This window comes from Petromyzon marinus, unplaced genomic scaffold, assembly GCF_048934315.1.
Source record: "Petromyzon marinus isolate PM22_M1 ecotype Great Lakes invasive population unplaced genomic scaffold, UKy_Petmar_22M1.pri1.0 PM_G_Scaffold_34, whole genome shotgun sequence".
NCBI classification, from domain to species: Eukaryota; Metazoa; Chordata; class Hyperoartia; order Petromyzontiformes; family Petromyzontidae; genus Petromyzon; species Petromyzon marinus.
The window spans coordinates 339,084-353,206 of record NW_027422917.1 but is presented as its reverse complement, the minus strand read 5'-3'; the positions used below and the strand labels follow the sequence as shown (position 1 = coordinate 353,206).

The 14,123-nt window shown below is 59.1% G+C and overlaps 1 protein-coding gene across 1 annotated transcript; it reads right to left on the bottom strand.

The window, feature by feature from the left end:
- Positions 1 to 1,647: 1,647 nt before the first annotated feature.
- Positions 1,648 to 13,002, bottom strand: LOC142915697 (uncharacterized). Its single transcript, XM_076061394.1, has 13 exons — positions 12,902 to 13,002; positions 11,393 to 11,836; positions 11,105 to 11,302; positions 10,625 to 10,778; positions 9,806 to 9,994; positions 8,202 to 8,255; positions 6,174 to 6,311; positions 5,623 to 5,895; positions 4,937 to 5,092; positions 3,984 to 4,120; positions 3,709 to 3,851; positions 3,317 to 3,430; positions 1,648 to 2,983 (listed from the first exon to the last, which is right to left on the bottom strand). Exons 1-12 carry the CDS (start codon positions 13,000 to 13,002, stop codon positions 3,345 to 3,347), a joined length of 2,073 nt encoding a protein of 690 aa, XP_075917509.1. The 3' UTR covers positions 1,648 to 2,983; positions 3,317 to 3,344.
- Positions 13,003 to 14,123: the final 1,121 nt, after the last annotated feature.

Genomic DNA, 14,123 nt, shown 5'->3' with positions numbered 1-14,123 from the left:
ATTCCTTTAGAATCGTCTTGAAGCGACGACGCTCGCTTGCGAGGGATTTGGCTTTCTAACCGCGGGGTTCGCGTAGAAAAATAACATTGCTGGGCGGCAAGCCCTAAGCCCCCTGCTTGGCATAGGCTATTCCGTTTTCCCATCCCTAAACTTTAAGGTAGTTTAATTCACGATTTAGTGAGATTTTTACTTATTATTTTACCGCTCAGCGTGCGACAGCACACATTTGCACATGCGCAAAACGCTTATATATTCACAGCTCCATTAAAACATAAATTTAATGTTTACTAATTTGATTACTCTTAATTATTAGGTCAGATGATAGAGGTTGAGCAATGTTTTTTGTTTGTTGTGGTTGCACCCGATTCAAGAGCCGAATGGCTCACAGGGCTATACCAAAATAAAAAAAAAACTGAAATAAATAAACCACGACAAGGCAAATGTCCATGGGCCCAAAAAGGGACCAACGACAAAACCCAGCAAACGGATCCTGGGACACATTGCCCGGGGCCCCGGGAGGGGGGAACCGGGGGATGACGTAACCTTCCAGAATGTTCCAGAAGGAAGGCGTGGCTAGGGCGGAGCAAGCCACGAACCAGTATATAAGCCGGACCTCTCAGAGGTCTGGCTCAGTCATCTGCAAGCTGAAGAACGAAGACCTGGGCTGAAGAGAGGACCCTGGACCCCAAGCTCTGATGTCCTTCTAAGGGCCGGAGCTCAGTGAGGCCAGTGGTCAGAACCCACGGACCGGGACGGTGGGGTCAGATAGCCTCCCCTAGGTCCCAGCCGGAGGACGATAGGGAGCGAGTTGCCCAGTGTTAGAGAGCGAGTTGCCCAGTGATAGAGAGCGAGTTGCCCAGTGATAAGGAGCGAGTTGCCCAGTGATAGGGAGCGAGTTGCCCAGTGATAGAGAGCGAGTTGCCCAGTGATAGAGAGCGAGTTGCCCAGTGATAGAGAGCGAGTTGCCCAGTGATAAGGAGCGAGTTGCCCAGTGATAGAGAGCGAGTTGCCCAGTGATAGGGAGCGGGTTGCCCAGTGATAGAGAGCGAGTTGCCCAGTGATAGGGAGCGAGTTGCTCAGTGATAGGGTGCGAGTTGCTCAGTGATAGGGAGCGAGTTGCCCAGTGATAGAGAGCGAGTTGCCCAGTGATAGAGAGCGAGTTGCCCAGTGATAAGGAGCGAGTTGCCCAGTGATAGAGAGTGAGTTGCCCAGTGATAGGGAGCGGGTTGCCCAGTGATAGAGAGCGAGTTGCCCAGTGATAGGGAGCGAGTTGCCCAGTGATAGGGAGCGAGTTGCCCAGTGATAGGGAGCGGGTTGCCCAGTGATAGGGAGCGAGTTGCCCAGTGATAGGGAGCGAGTTGCCCAGTGATAGAGAGCGAGTTGCCCACTGATAGAGAGCTAGTTGCCCAGTGATAGGGAGCGAGTTGCCCAGTGATAGGGAGCGAGTTGCCCTGTGATAGGGAGCGAGTTGCTCAGTGATAGGGAGCAAGTTGCCCAGTGATAGAGAGCGAGTTGCCCAGTGACAGGGCTCATAGAGGCCATACCTCCCCAGGCATCGGGTTAAGGGACTGATACACACACTCAACACCGATAAACCCTTTGTGTTAGGGACCTTGTATAAAAGATGATACATGTGTTGCCTGATCAGAAGTTTTATTCGTAAATTTATAACCACCACAAATGTAACGGGATAATTTACCAACGTGCTGTATTGAAGTGTCATGTTTTTTTGCGTGTTTTACATATTTTTGGCATCACTTCGTTTGTTTTTTTTATTAACTTTTAATACACCGCTAGTAGTTTATTTTTTTGCAGCAACTTTTGGGTGCAAATGCCACCCATCGGGTAAAAGGGGGTGCATTGCTTTGCCAAATGCGGCACGTCAATATATAGGCACCGAGATGCTGTCGCTTAAAGTCTAAAAACGCAACCTTGGGGGGGGGAGGGGGGGGGGTGACTCAAGGCGCGTGCGTGCGACGATGGATTTGATTGGCTGACGCCATTCGTCGTCACAATGGACCACGTCACAACGGGCCACGTCACAACGGACACGGGCGCGCTTGAGGTCGGGGTGCGGCACGCGCATGTTGGGAGAGGGCGCGCGTCGCTGGCCCAACAAACAACCAACAAACAACCAACAAACAAACAACAACCGCTGCTCGTTGTCGAGGTGGCGGCGACGTCCGCCACGGCGTTGTGCGCCAGACGAGGTGGCGGCCCTCCTGAGGCCGTGACGAAGGGGACAGACCCAGGTGCCGCGTGCGTGGGTCGACTCACCCAGAGCACCCAGGACGGCCATAGAGAGAGTTACCTTCGCCAACCTCCACATTAAAACCCAGACATCGATATGGGCGTTGGGGGGGGGCTAAAGTCTCTTGCAAAAAAGGATACCTGGGGGTAAGAATACAATCAAAGGCCATTTTCTCCCCGCAGCGAGAGCATTTGAACAAAATGCGTGCGTCTGGAAATCGTCACGTGTTGTTATCCTGTCTTTGACGGTTGAGCATCGTCGTCATCCTCATTAATATTCCAAACGCAAGTGTGGTTATAAAATCGTTTGGGGGTCATTTTAAAGTTATCACCATTTAACGTGGGCATACAAACAGTAGCTCCCTAGGGTCGCTAAATCTACTGTACACTTTTATAAAATCTGCTAAGAATGCCGATACAACTTTCCCTCTCCCTTCTACGAGAATCGAACACTTGAAGAAACTCTTTGTGAGCGGAGAAGGGGCACCGCCCACACCACCTGCACCGCCCGCACCGCCACTTCTTCATCCGGTAACGACGCCGCTCGTCATTGGGGCTCTGTAACGATCGTCGGGATGACGACGGCGACAGACGCACGGCCGTTCGCGGCGGCGTCCTGCATTCTCCCCCCGCCCCCTCCTCCCCGTGCGGCCGCGTTCTCGCGGACACCTCTTCTTGTTCCCTTAATCGTCGTCGTCCTCTTCCTTCACCTCTTCCGCCAGGTGTATGACACCTGGGGGTGGGGGGGGGGGGTAGGGGATTTCAAGAGCAACGGTGAAACTGAGGGTACCACCGGCAACACGAGTACTCATGCCGAGATGTCAACCACAGCGGTGGCCGTGAGCCCGAGATTGTTCCGAGTGGGTGAGCGAGTGAGTGAGCGAGTGCCTGAGCAAGCGAGCGAGTGGGTGAGAAAGTCCATGAGCGAGCAGGTTGAGCGATTGGGTGAGCGTGCAAGCGGGTTATCGAGTGGGTGAGTGAGCAAGCGAACGAGCGGGTGAGCGAGCAGATGAGCCAGTGGGTGAGCGAGCGGATGAGCCAGTGGGTGAGCGAGTGAGTCTCTCACCGCTGAGCTGAGCGGAAACCTTGGCGTTTTAAACAAGCGTAGAATGGCTGCCGTCGCCGGGCGCCGATGCATCCTGGGAAGGGGACGCCTCCTTCGTCGGGGAAGCGACTTTGTCTGTCGGGCGGGCGGCAGGAAACAAAACCAGAGAGCGGAGCGACGGGCGTGAGGAACGCGGAGACTCGCTTCGGCCGGGTTGGTCACCCGGAAAATATATCCCCGCTCCGGCACACCGCGTCCGGTATACCACGGAGTCGAGCGCCACCTACCGCAGTTTACCGGCGACCCGGTGAACAAATGGCGAGGCGCCAAACCCCGTGAGGGGGACCCCTGGAATACCGCGTGCCAGGTGCCGCCGACGCGCGGCCGAGCCGCCCACGGCGGTGGCGCCGTACCGGCCTTGCTGCGCTGGCACGCCTCCTCGGCGAGGGCGCACGACATGCTGACGATGCGCTCCAGCTCCTGCACGTGCACCTCCGCCTTGCCCCGCGTCGCCTCGCAGCTCGCCGGCGACGGCGGCGGCGCCGCGTTCTGCACGCTGGCAACGCGGAGGGGGCGGGGAAATGTGACGGCGGGCGGTCGCGGCGGTGCGAAACCGGAAGGCGGCCCCGGTTAATACCGCGACGCACCGTGACGCGTGCGTGACGACGCGAGCGTGACGACGCTGTACCTGGACTTGGCGAGCATCGCCTTGATCCACTCCGTGTTCTTCTGCCACGCCTCCATTCCCAGGGGGATCGGCGGCTCCTCGGGGTCCTCGTCCACGTGGAGCTCGGGCACCGTCACGTGGCGACGAGGGGGGGGCACCTGCGGGCCGGGGGGAGGGGGCATAACCGTGACCGGCTCGTCATCAACATCATCGCTCCCGTTATCATCGGTAAACATCGTCGTCATCGCTCGCTGTCATCGTCACCATCAAATGCCGTTGCAAACATCGTAACCATGGTCATGAATACTGACATCGTCATGGCTCTCTTTACCACTGTCATCGTCATGACAATCGTCGTCGTAACTACGGTTATCATTGCTGCCTTTGCCATCATCATATACATAATTAGCATTGCTATCATCAAAATCATTTTCTACATCACAACGCTACCATTGCCTTTATGGCTGTGATCACCAGCACCTAACAACAGACACAGAACAATGCTCAGATTTGGATCTCTCTCTCCGTGACCTCCTGCCCGGGTCCAGCTGTTTTCGCTCCTGACCTCCGACTCCTGATTGGAACCCAGGCCTCGTAAGCCCAAAATCCCAGAACTCTCAGCAGCATTTGAAACATCACCGCCAAGCGCCACATCTCTCACCATCCCAACACCCCCCCCACCTCTCACTCATCAACCGGATATAGCTCTCAATCCAGACCCGGATCTCTACCCACTGATCTCTAACCCTGGATCACCTCTGACCTTGGCTGTGTCTCACCTCTGACCTTGGCCGTCTCTCACCCCTGGCCCTAGTGTGTCTCACTCCTGACCCCGGCTGTGTCTCAACTCTGACCCAGGCTGTGTCCCACCCCTATGACCCTGCCATCTCACCTCCCACTTTCACCCAGGATTTGGCTGTCTCTCACCTCTGACCCTCACCGTCTCTCACCCCGAACCCCCGGCTGCATCTCACCTCTGACCCCGGATCGTAGCTGCCGTCGAGCTCCGTGAATGCGGTGCGGAGCCGCGCGATCTCCTGCGCCGGCGTCTCGGGCGCCGGCGCGTCCTGCACAGCGCGCTCCATCTCGGCGATGTCCAGGTCGTCTTGGCGCTGCCTCAACTTCGTGAGCTGCAATGACGCGGCGGCGGTGTTGGATAAGGCAGGCGGACACCACACCACCACGGCCTCATGGCCCATGGCCTCGTGGCCCAAAACCTCATGGCCCAAGGCATCGCCCACAGTCTCGCCACGGTGTCTCCCCCGCGATAAAATGCGCCACATCGGTTGACGCCAGGCCCACCGAGTGGTAATGACGCGGAAATGGCGGCACCTCAACGTAGCAACGGCGCGAAAAGCCACGGCTCGTGGAACGTGTCGACTGACTGGGATGGCCGTCCTCTCTGTGCTACTTTGTACGTGCCATGGGTTGACTGACTGAGATAGACTGGCAAATGCACCACCTGTGCCCCCCTACTGGTGCCAACAAACAAACCGTCGGGGCAAACGCTGCTAGCGAGTAGCAGCACCTATGAAGGCCGGCACGGCACACGAGGGGGTGGGCTGGCCAGCACCATGGTCGTGCCAACACACACACAGGGCACGTGCCATCTTCAACCCACACATACAGGGCACGTGCCAACCCCAACACACTCACACACCCGCGAGACGTCCACGGACGCGGGCCGTGTGGGCGACCGCGCCGCCAGGACGGTCCGGCGATCGAGCGTCATCGCGTGGCCGCATCGGCCCGATCCCCCCGGGGTCACCGTCGTCGCCGCGTCCCCCCCGACGCCGCTCCCGGCCGCCGCCGCCGCCTTTTGATTAAGCTTGAGCCGCTCCAGTTGCTCCTCCGCGGTCATCTTGCCCCGGGCGGCACCGCCCGCGGGACCGCCCGCCGGGTACAGCGCGTCCATCGCGCTCTTGGGCCGCTCCTAGCAATGACAAAAACGATGGCCACGATGACGATGGCGGCGACGATGGTGACGATGATGACGACGGCGGTGACAAACAATGGGCGACGCTCGCAACAACGAGCAAACGGTCACAACAACGAGTGACGGTCACAACATTTGTGGCCAGGTCGCCTCTGATTGGGTGGGGGATGAGAGGGATGGGGGGGGGGGTGATCGGGTGGGGGATGGGTGGGTGGGAGGATGGGAGGTTGAGGGGATGGGAGGGTGAGGGGATGGGGCATGGGGGTCCCTCTCACCCGGCTGAGCCGGGCGCCGTCTGCACGGAGGTGCACGAGGTCGGCCTGCAGCAGCAGCCGTTGCTGCTGCTGCTGCTCGTGCGAGCGTCGCTGAGCGATCTGCAGGTGCAGCACCTCCAGGGACGACTCGATGCACGCCTGCGCCGCCACGCACACACGCACGTACCCACACATGTACGCAACCACGTACCCACACATGCACCCACACACGTACCCACACACGCACGCACCCACATACACACGCACGCACCCACGCACCCACGCACGAACCCACGTACCCATGCACACACACACACACGCACGCACGCACGCACACACGCACGCACACACACACGCACAAAGATAAAGATGCCTTCCATCCACCCGGGTAGCCTTTGCAAGCTGTCGGGGCAAGTGCCGTCACGGCGAGTAGCGTCGCCACGTCCCCCCACTGCCGATGATTCCACTTCGCACAGAGCACTCATTTAAGTCCGAGTCGACCTCGGTGAGGACCAGGACTGGTTCAGATAATTGCCGTCACCGATGCAGGCCTTGAGCGGGAATTGAACTCGGGTAGATGGGGTTTCAGCGCAAGCGTGGCCCTAATCACTGCACCATCGCTCTCCAAAATCAAATAAAAGTGCCTTGACAGACTGTTGGGGCAAGTGCTGTCAGTGAGTAGCAGCAGCAGTGCCTATGAATGAGACAAAGATCCCCCATATAGCCTTAACAGACTGTTGGGGCAAGTGCTGTCAGCGAGTAGCAGCATCAGTGCGTATGAATGAGACAAAGACCCCCCGTATAGCCTTCACAGACTGATGGGGCAAGTGCTGTTAGCGAGTAGCAGCAGCAGTGTCTTTCCTGGTCTCAGACTCCGGATCGCCTTCTGTACTTCCTCAACAGATGGCACCTCAGCCAGCCACTCACAGGGGGTGACTTCTTCCAATATTTCGTGCCACGATGTTTTCATGGCTGAGGGATTTCCCATCCCCCAGGGGATTGGTGGGGGAGGTTTCATTTGTCGCCGAATATTTTTCCGCGCTTGCCGATAACACCGCGATTTCGGCGGCACGCAGCCTCAACGAGGGCGCTGGGGCGAGCGCCGCTGCAGCTGCTCGCTGCAGCGGCGCCTGCGAAGGCCGGCACTGTGGCGCACGAGCCGGGTGGGTGGGTGGCCGGCACTACCACCGCCACCATGCCCGGCCGCCTTTGTCTCTCCCCCTACCCCTCCAGTGAAATTATTTTCCAACCCAGCCAGACCCGGCGGGGGGCGGCGGCGCAATCGAGCTTGCGCGACCCCGCCGTTCGTGACCCTCTCGTGACGTAGGGCGGGGGGGTAACTAAACGACGGGGTAAAGGGATAACGCGGCCTCAGCAACGCGACGTCAGGCATGCGATGGGCCCCCGAGTGGCGTAGCGGCGCAGGTGGCGTGGACCCCCCTCCACCAACCCCTTCACTTCCTCCCTTCGTCAGCCTGGCACCTGGGCCTCACCAACGGTACGACTGCACCGCCTGCAGCACTCGCGACGTTTGCTCCCGCTGTGTGACCACTTGGGGCTCCCCCCCCCCCCCCCCGCGGTCGGCCCGCCCCGCACATGCCACCGGCAGCTACGCCGCTGGGCTACTGGGTAGCTAACGGGCAGGGGGAACGGGGGGGGGGGGGCGGAGGGGGGTTGGTGTGACGGCACTTGAAGAGGTACGTGACGAGGTCCGTGACGAGGCACGGGACGAGGGGGCACCGTGCGGGTAACGAGGTGACGATGGGGCTGGGGGGCGATGGATGGGGGGCTGGGGGTGTACTGGCTGCAACCATGGGGACGGTGGGGGCCATGCAGGTGAGAGATGATGATGGTGGTGGTGGTGAGGATGATGGTCGTGGTGAGGATGGTGGTGAGGATGATGCTGGTGGTGGTGGTGAGGATGATGCTGGTGGTGGTGATGATGGTGGTGGTGAGGATGGTGGTGAGGTTGATGCTGGTGGTGGTGGTGAGGATGGTGGTGGTGGTGGTGGTGAGGATGCTGGTGAGGATGATGCCATACTGCCTCACCTGGCTCTCAATCAAGCGCAGGTTCCTTTGCAGGTGCAGTGGTGGTGCCAACGACTGAGCAGGCAGCGGGGCACGGGGGAGTCGTGGGTGGCACAGCAAAGACACGGGATGGCGAGCGCGGTGAGCGTGGCCAGGGAGTGTGGTGAGAGTGGTGGGTGGTGGTGTGTGGGAGGATGGCAGGGTGGTGTGTGTGTGTGTTTTGGGTAGTGTGTGTGTGTGTGAAATACGATATAAGGGGTAGAGCATGTGTTGTGAGTGGGGCATGTATTATGTGTAGGTAGCGTGTGTCTTGAGTATATAGTGCTAAGCATGTGTCTAGAGTACAGAGAATCGGGCACGTGTCTATAATATATAAAGTACTAAGCGTGTGTCTAGAGTACAGAGAATCGGGCACGTGTCTATAATATATAAAGTATTAAGCATGTGTCTTAGAGTACAGAGAATTGGGCACGTGTCTATAATATATAAAGTATTAAGCGTGTGTCTAGAGTACAGGGAATCGGGCACGTGTCTATAATATATAAAGTATTAAGCATGTGTCTTAGAGTACAGAGAATCGAGCACATGTCTATAATATATAAAGTACTAAGCATGTGTCTAGCGCAGAGGCAGTGAATCGATCTTGCACCTCGTGTGCGTGTCGAGCACGTGGCTAGCGTGCCGCTACCGTGTCAGCCGTCCTCGTTCCGATGTGGCGCCCCATCCCCACGCCCCCCGTGACCTCCGATCCCCCAAGACCCCCGTGTGACCCTGTGACCCCATCGTGTGACCTGGAGACCCGCCTGTGACCCTCCGTGACTGTGTGTGACCCCCGTGTGACCCCCCCCGGTGGCCCCGTGACCTCCCGCGTGACCTCGTGACCCCTCCCCCCCCGTGCCGGACCTGTGACTGGTTTCTCTGCAGCTGGATGAGCAGCAGGGTCAGCTCCTCTGGCTGTGCGTAACCACCGCCATCACCGTCGTCGCTGCTATCATCATCATCATCATCGTCGTCGTCGCGTCAGCATTATCAACACCGCCATCGCCGCACAAACGGAGCAACATCGGCCGCCACCCCGTTACCATTGCACCGGCGTTGTCCACCCCGATAGCGGGATTGCCGTGGACGCACCGACCAGACGGCCACCGGGTGGCGCAGCCGTCGGGCGGGGCGAGAGCGGTTTGACTCGCCGTCGGAAGGAAAGGTCAAGAGGTCAAGAGGTCAATGTTCGTTGAACTTCTTTTGCGAAGGGTGGGGGGGCGTGGGGGTGAGCGGGAAGGGTGAGCGGCGAGGGTGAGCATGGGGGTGAGCGCGGGGGTGAGCGTGGGGTGAGCGGCGAGGGTGAGCATGGGGGTAAGCGCGGGGGTGAGCGGCGAGGGTGAGCGGCGAGGGTGAGCGTGGGGGTGAGCGCGGGGGTGAGCAGGGAGGGTGAGTGGGGAGGGTGAGTGTGGGGGTGAGCGGGGAGGGTGAGTGGGGAGGGTGAGTGTGGGGGTGAGCAGGGAGGGTGAGTGGGGAGGGTGAGTGTGGGGGTGAGCGGCGAGGGTGAGCGGCGAGGGTGAGCGCGGGAGTGAGCGTGGGGGTGAGCGGGGAGGGTGAGCGGCGAGGGTGAGCGTGGAGGTGAGCGCGGGGGTGAGCAGGGAGGGTGAGTGGGGAGGGTGAGCATGGGGGTGAGCGGCGAGGGTGAGCGTGGGGGTGAGCGGCGTGTGTCTCACCGTGCGGCCCTGCAGGCTGGGCGGGGTGGACTGCGGGGTGGACTGCGGGGTGGACGTGTGCACCATGGACGGTGTGGGCCTCCTATCCAGCGTCTGCGTGCACTGCGAGACCATAGGGAAAGACAGCCAGACAGTCAAACAGCCCGATAGACAGACAGCCCGATAAACAGACAGCCCGATAGACAGACAGCCCGACAGACAGACAGCCTGACAGCCAGACAGTTAGACAGCCCGATAGACAGACAGCCCGATAGACAGACTGCCTGACAGACAGCCTGATAGACAGACAGCCCGATAGACAGACAGCCCGATAGACATACAGCCCGGCAGACAGACAGCCTGACAAATAGCCAGACAGTTAGACAGCCCGATAGACAGACAGCCCAATAGACAGACAGCCCGATAGACAGACAGCCCAACAGACAGACAGCCTGACAGACAGCCAGACAGTTAGACAGCCCGATAGACAGACAGCCCGATAGACAGACAGCCTGACAGACAGCCCGATAGACAGACAGCCCGACAGACAGACAGCCTGACAGACAGCCAGACAGTTAGACAACCCGATAGACAGACAGCCCGATAGACAGACAGCCCGACAGACAGACAGCCTGACAGACAGCCAGACAGTTAGACAGCCCGATAGACAGACAGCCCAATAGACAGACAGCCCGATAGACAGAAAGCCCGACAGACAGCGCCATACGTGTGTGGGGGGGGGGGCAGCCGTACCCGCGCTCCGTGGCCGTGGCTGAACTCGGCAGCGCGTTGCCGGCGCGCCCCCGGGGCGGCCGCCGCCACGTCCACCCCCCCGGGAGCGCCCACCACCACCAGCGACTGGCGGTAGCTGGGCATGGACCTGGGCAGCGTCTGGGTGGACGCGATGCTACGGGGGGGAGGAGGGAGAGGGGAGAGGAGAGGGGAGGAGGAGGATGGAGGGGGTCAGGGCCCATTCCTTGCTCGAGGTTTCACAGCGACGCCTCACCGCTGCGACCCGCAGGGTTCACAGCCACGCGTGGCCATCCCCCCCATCTCGTCTCTAACCATTCTCCACCTCCTCCCCTCCACCTCCTTCCCTCCACCTCCCATCTTCACCCCCCCCCCTCCTCCTTCACTCCCTGTCACCAATCTTTGAGCTGCTCCCCCCCCACCCCTCCTCTACCCCCCCCCCCAACCGCACCCCGGCGTCTCCCTCACCTCAAGCGGTCTCACTCGTTCTTCTCCTTCAGCGACCGCATCATCCACTGCTCCAGCTGCACCGTGGAGTCACGCGTCTGCCTCTCCAGTGCCGCCGCCGCCCGGTGGCCCTCGCCGGCGCCGTCAGCCGCCCCGTAGCCAAACTCGTCCTGGTTGAACGCCGACAGGCTGCTGCTGCTGCTGCTGCTGCCGGCAAGCCCCATCCTGTCCGTGCTGTGCCGCTGCAGGCGCAGCTGCAGCTGCAGCGGCTGCTGCGGCTGCTGTGGCTGCTGCTGGTTCGGGTGACATAGAACCACGCCGGACTTCGCCGCCGCTTCCGGCCGTAAGATCGCGGCGCCGGCGGTGGGGCGATCGGCGGCCTCCGCGGTCGTTCGGCCTGGGCCCGCCGACGGGTCGAACCTCTCGTCGCCGTCCCGCCGCTCCGCGGCCGCCCCCCTCTCGCCATCGCCGTCGCGCAGCTGCCGCCGGAGCTCCTCCGCGGCCACGGCTGCCGCCGCAGCGTCGTCGTCGTCGTCCGTGCCGGCCCGCGAGCGAGCCGGCCCCTCCTCTGTCACGATCTCCACATCGCCACGAGGGCCGCCCCCCCGTTCGTCGTCGTCGTCGGAGCGCGGCGGCCTCCACCGGGCCGGCGCCGCGACATCTCCCGGCGCCCCACGGAGCCCGTCGACGAGCACCTGCCCCCCCGCCTCCTCCTCCGCCGCCGCTCGCCCGCGTGAGCGGTTGCCCCCGCCGCCGCCACCGCCGTTGCTGGACGTTGGGATCAGATCGCGTGAGACGCCGCGGTGGCTGGGAGATGTTGACTACCTCGCCTGGTACGCGGGAGGTCGTGGGTTCAATCCCGACTCTCTCTTCCGTGGGTTACGTGGATTCTTCTCCACATTTAGAATTGATATCCCAGGTTTTTTTCTTGGGTTAGATCGCGTAAATGTGTAAATGTTGTGTCGTTAAAACCCGCCACCACCCGACACAGCCAACTAGTAAGGGTTGTCATGTAAACAGAACGTGGCCAATTCGTCACTAGTACAGCACTAGTGTGTAGTGTATAATGTAGTGTATAGTGTAGTGTATAGTCGTGTAGTGTATAATGTAGTGTATAGTAGTGTAGTGTATAATGTAGTGTATAGTGTAGTGTACTAGTACAGCACACCGGTTGTGTGTTGGAGAGCCAAGCCACAACATTTAAATTCTGAATATCGTGACGCTTCGCCAGTAAATACAACCAGATTCATCAGGCGACAGCCAGATTTGTGGAGAAGTCCTCCACCTGCTACGTTCCTTATATAGAGGCGTAGATGTGGTGACCACACTTCTGCGCTCTTGCGCAAAGTGGGGGGGGGATTACTGAGTCAACCTAAGAGCCTACGCGTTAAACTGATATAAATATGGCGTTGAACCCACCAGCCAACCGACATTGAGCAAGGTTTGTCACCTAAATCGACGGTTTAGAGTGTATGGCTTGCGAGAAATGTCCACTTCGTTGAACTATCGTTTGTGGCCACGTCGCTGTGAACTCCCAGGCGGTGTACGTGCCGGGCGGTGTACACCCTGTGCCACCCTGCGCCACCCTGCGCCACCCTGTGCCACGCTACCATCCGATATTGGGAAGCCGCTGGAGCCGCTGGAGCTACGCAATTTTAAATCATCATCATCTAGATTGACAAACTAAATTCTTGAGAACTCCTCTTTGTGTATAGGTTGCTGTCCTTCCCCCGCACCTCCGATTAGCACGGCTGGCTACGTACGTTGCGTTCAACGCACACGCACGCGCGCGCAAACGCACGAGGGGGGGTTGGAGGGGAGGAGGTGTCTCACCCCTGCGGGATCTCCATCTGCAGCTGCGACGCCTGCGCCATCGCCTTCATCCACACGCGCATTTCCTCCAGCGAGTCGGCGGCGAAGTAGTAGGTGCACATGCCAGCGTGCCGCGCCTGCCACGGCACACGAGTCAAGTGGCGCCCCCCCCACCCCCCGCCGGCTTCTCGTGCCTCTGGCTCGGAGGCCCAGCCTGTGGAGGGAGGGGGGGGGAGAACAGAGGAGGTGGGCACGCACGCACGCAGGCAGGCAGGCACGCAGGCACGCACGCAGGTCAGCTGCATTATAACCCAGTCAGCTGCATTATAACCCAGTCAGCTGCATTATAACCCGACCAGCTGCATTATAACCCAGTCAGCTGCGTTATAACCCAGTCAGCTGCGTTATAACCCAGTCAGCTGCATTATAACCCAGTCAGCTGGATTATAACCCAGTCAGCTGCATTATAACCCAGTCAGCTACGTTATAACCCAGTCAGCTGCATTATAATCTGGTCAGCTGCATTATAACCCGGCCGGACTTTACGTCGTGAACTCTGTCGCGATTGTATTTCCCGTTTTTGCCTGCATTGCTTTGATGCATTCGAAGTAACGGCGAGGTGTAACTTCACTGTTGCAGTTGTATTCGTCTGGCATTTAACTTATGAGATTAAAAAAAATACATACTTTGCGTGAATGCGTGAGCGTGCACGAACACAGACATCGCACGCGTGTACACAAGTGCGTATTTGTTCGCATACAAGTGAGGCTTTCCAGAGCACCAAAATTACATCGTAAATAAATATTCATTAATGTCATCGATTCATCAATGAAAGCCCATTAAAATAGCCATTGTTATCAACTCTTCGTTTTGCCAATCCACTGCCGGATGAAGCCCTCCTCATGCCGTGTCAGCCACGGGGGTTGTTTGGCCATACTTCACCGCTCTGGAAAGCCTCGGGCCCAGCGAGTCTCCGAAACTCCATTCCTCAGGAGGGTCCCTGCCCCCCGACCTGATTGGCCAACAGCTTCCTCTCGAGTAGCTTTGCATTTTTTATTGTTTTAGCCCCGTGCGACGACGTGCAGGTCAGCTCGTCTTATAAAAAGAAAATTCGACGCGAGTATTTTCTCCCGTCGGCTTTCCCCCACGTCTTATAAGGGTTTCATTTATTTTTTAATCGACGTACGGCAACGTCAATAATTTCCGCTTTTGAAAAAAAATCGTCGCCGGTTTTTGAACTCCT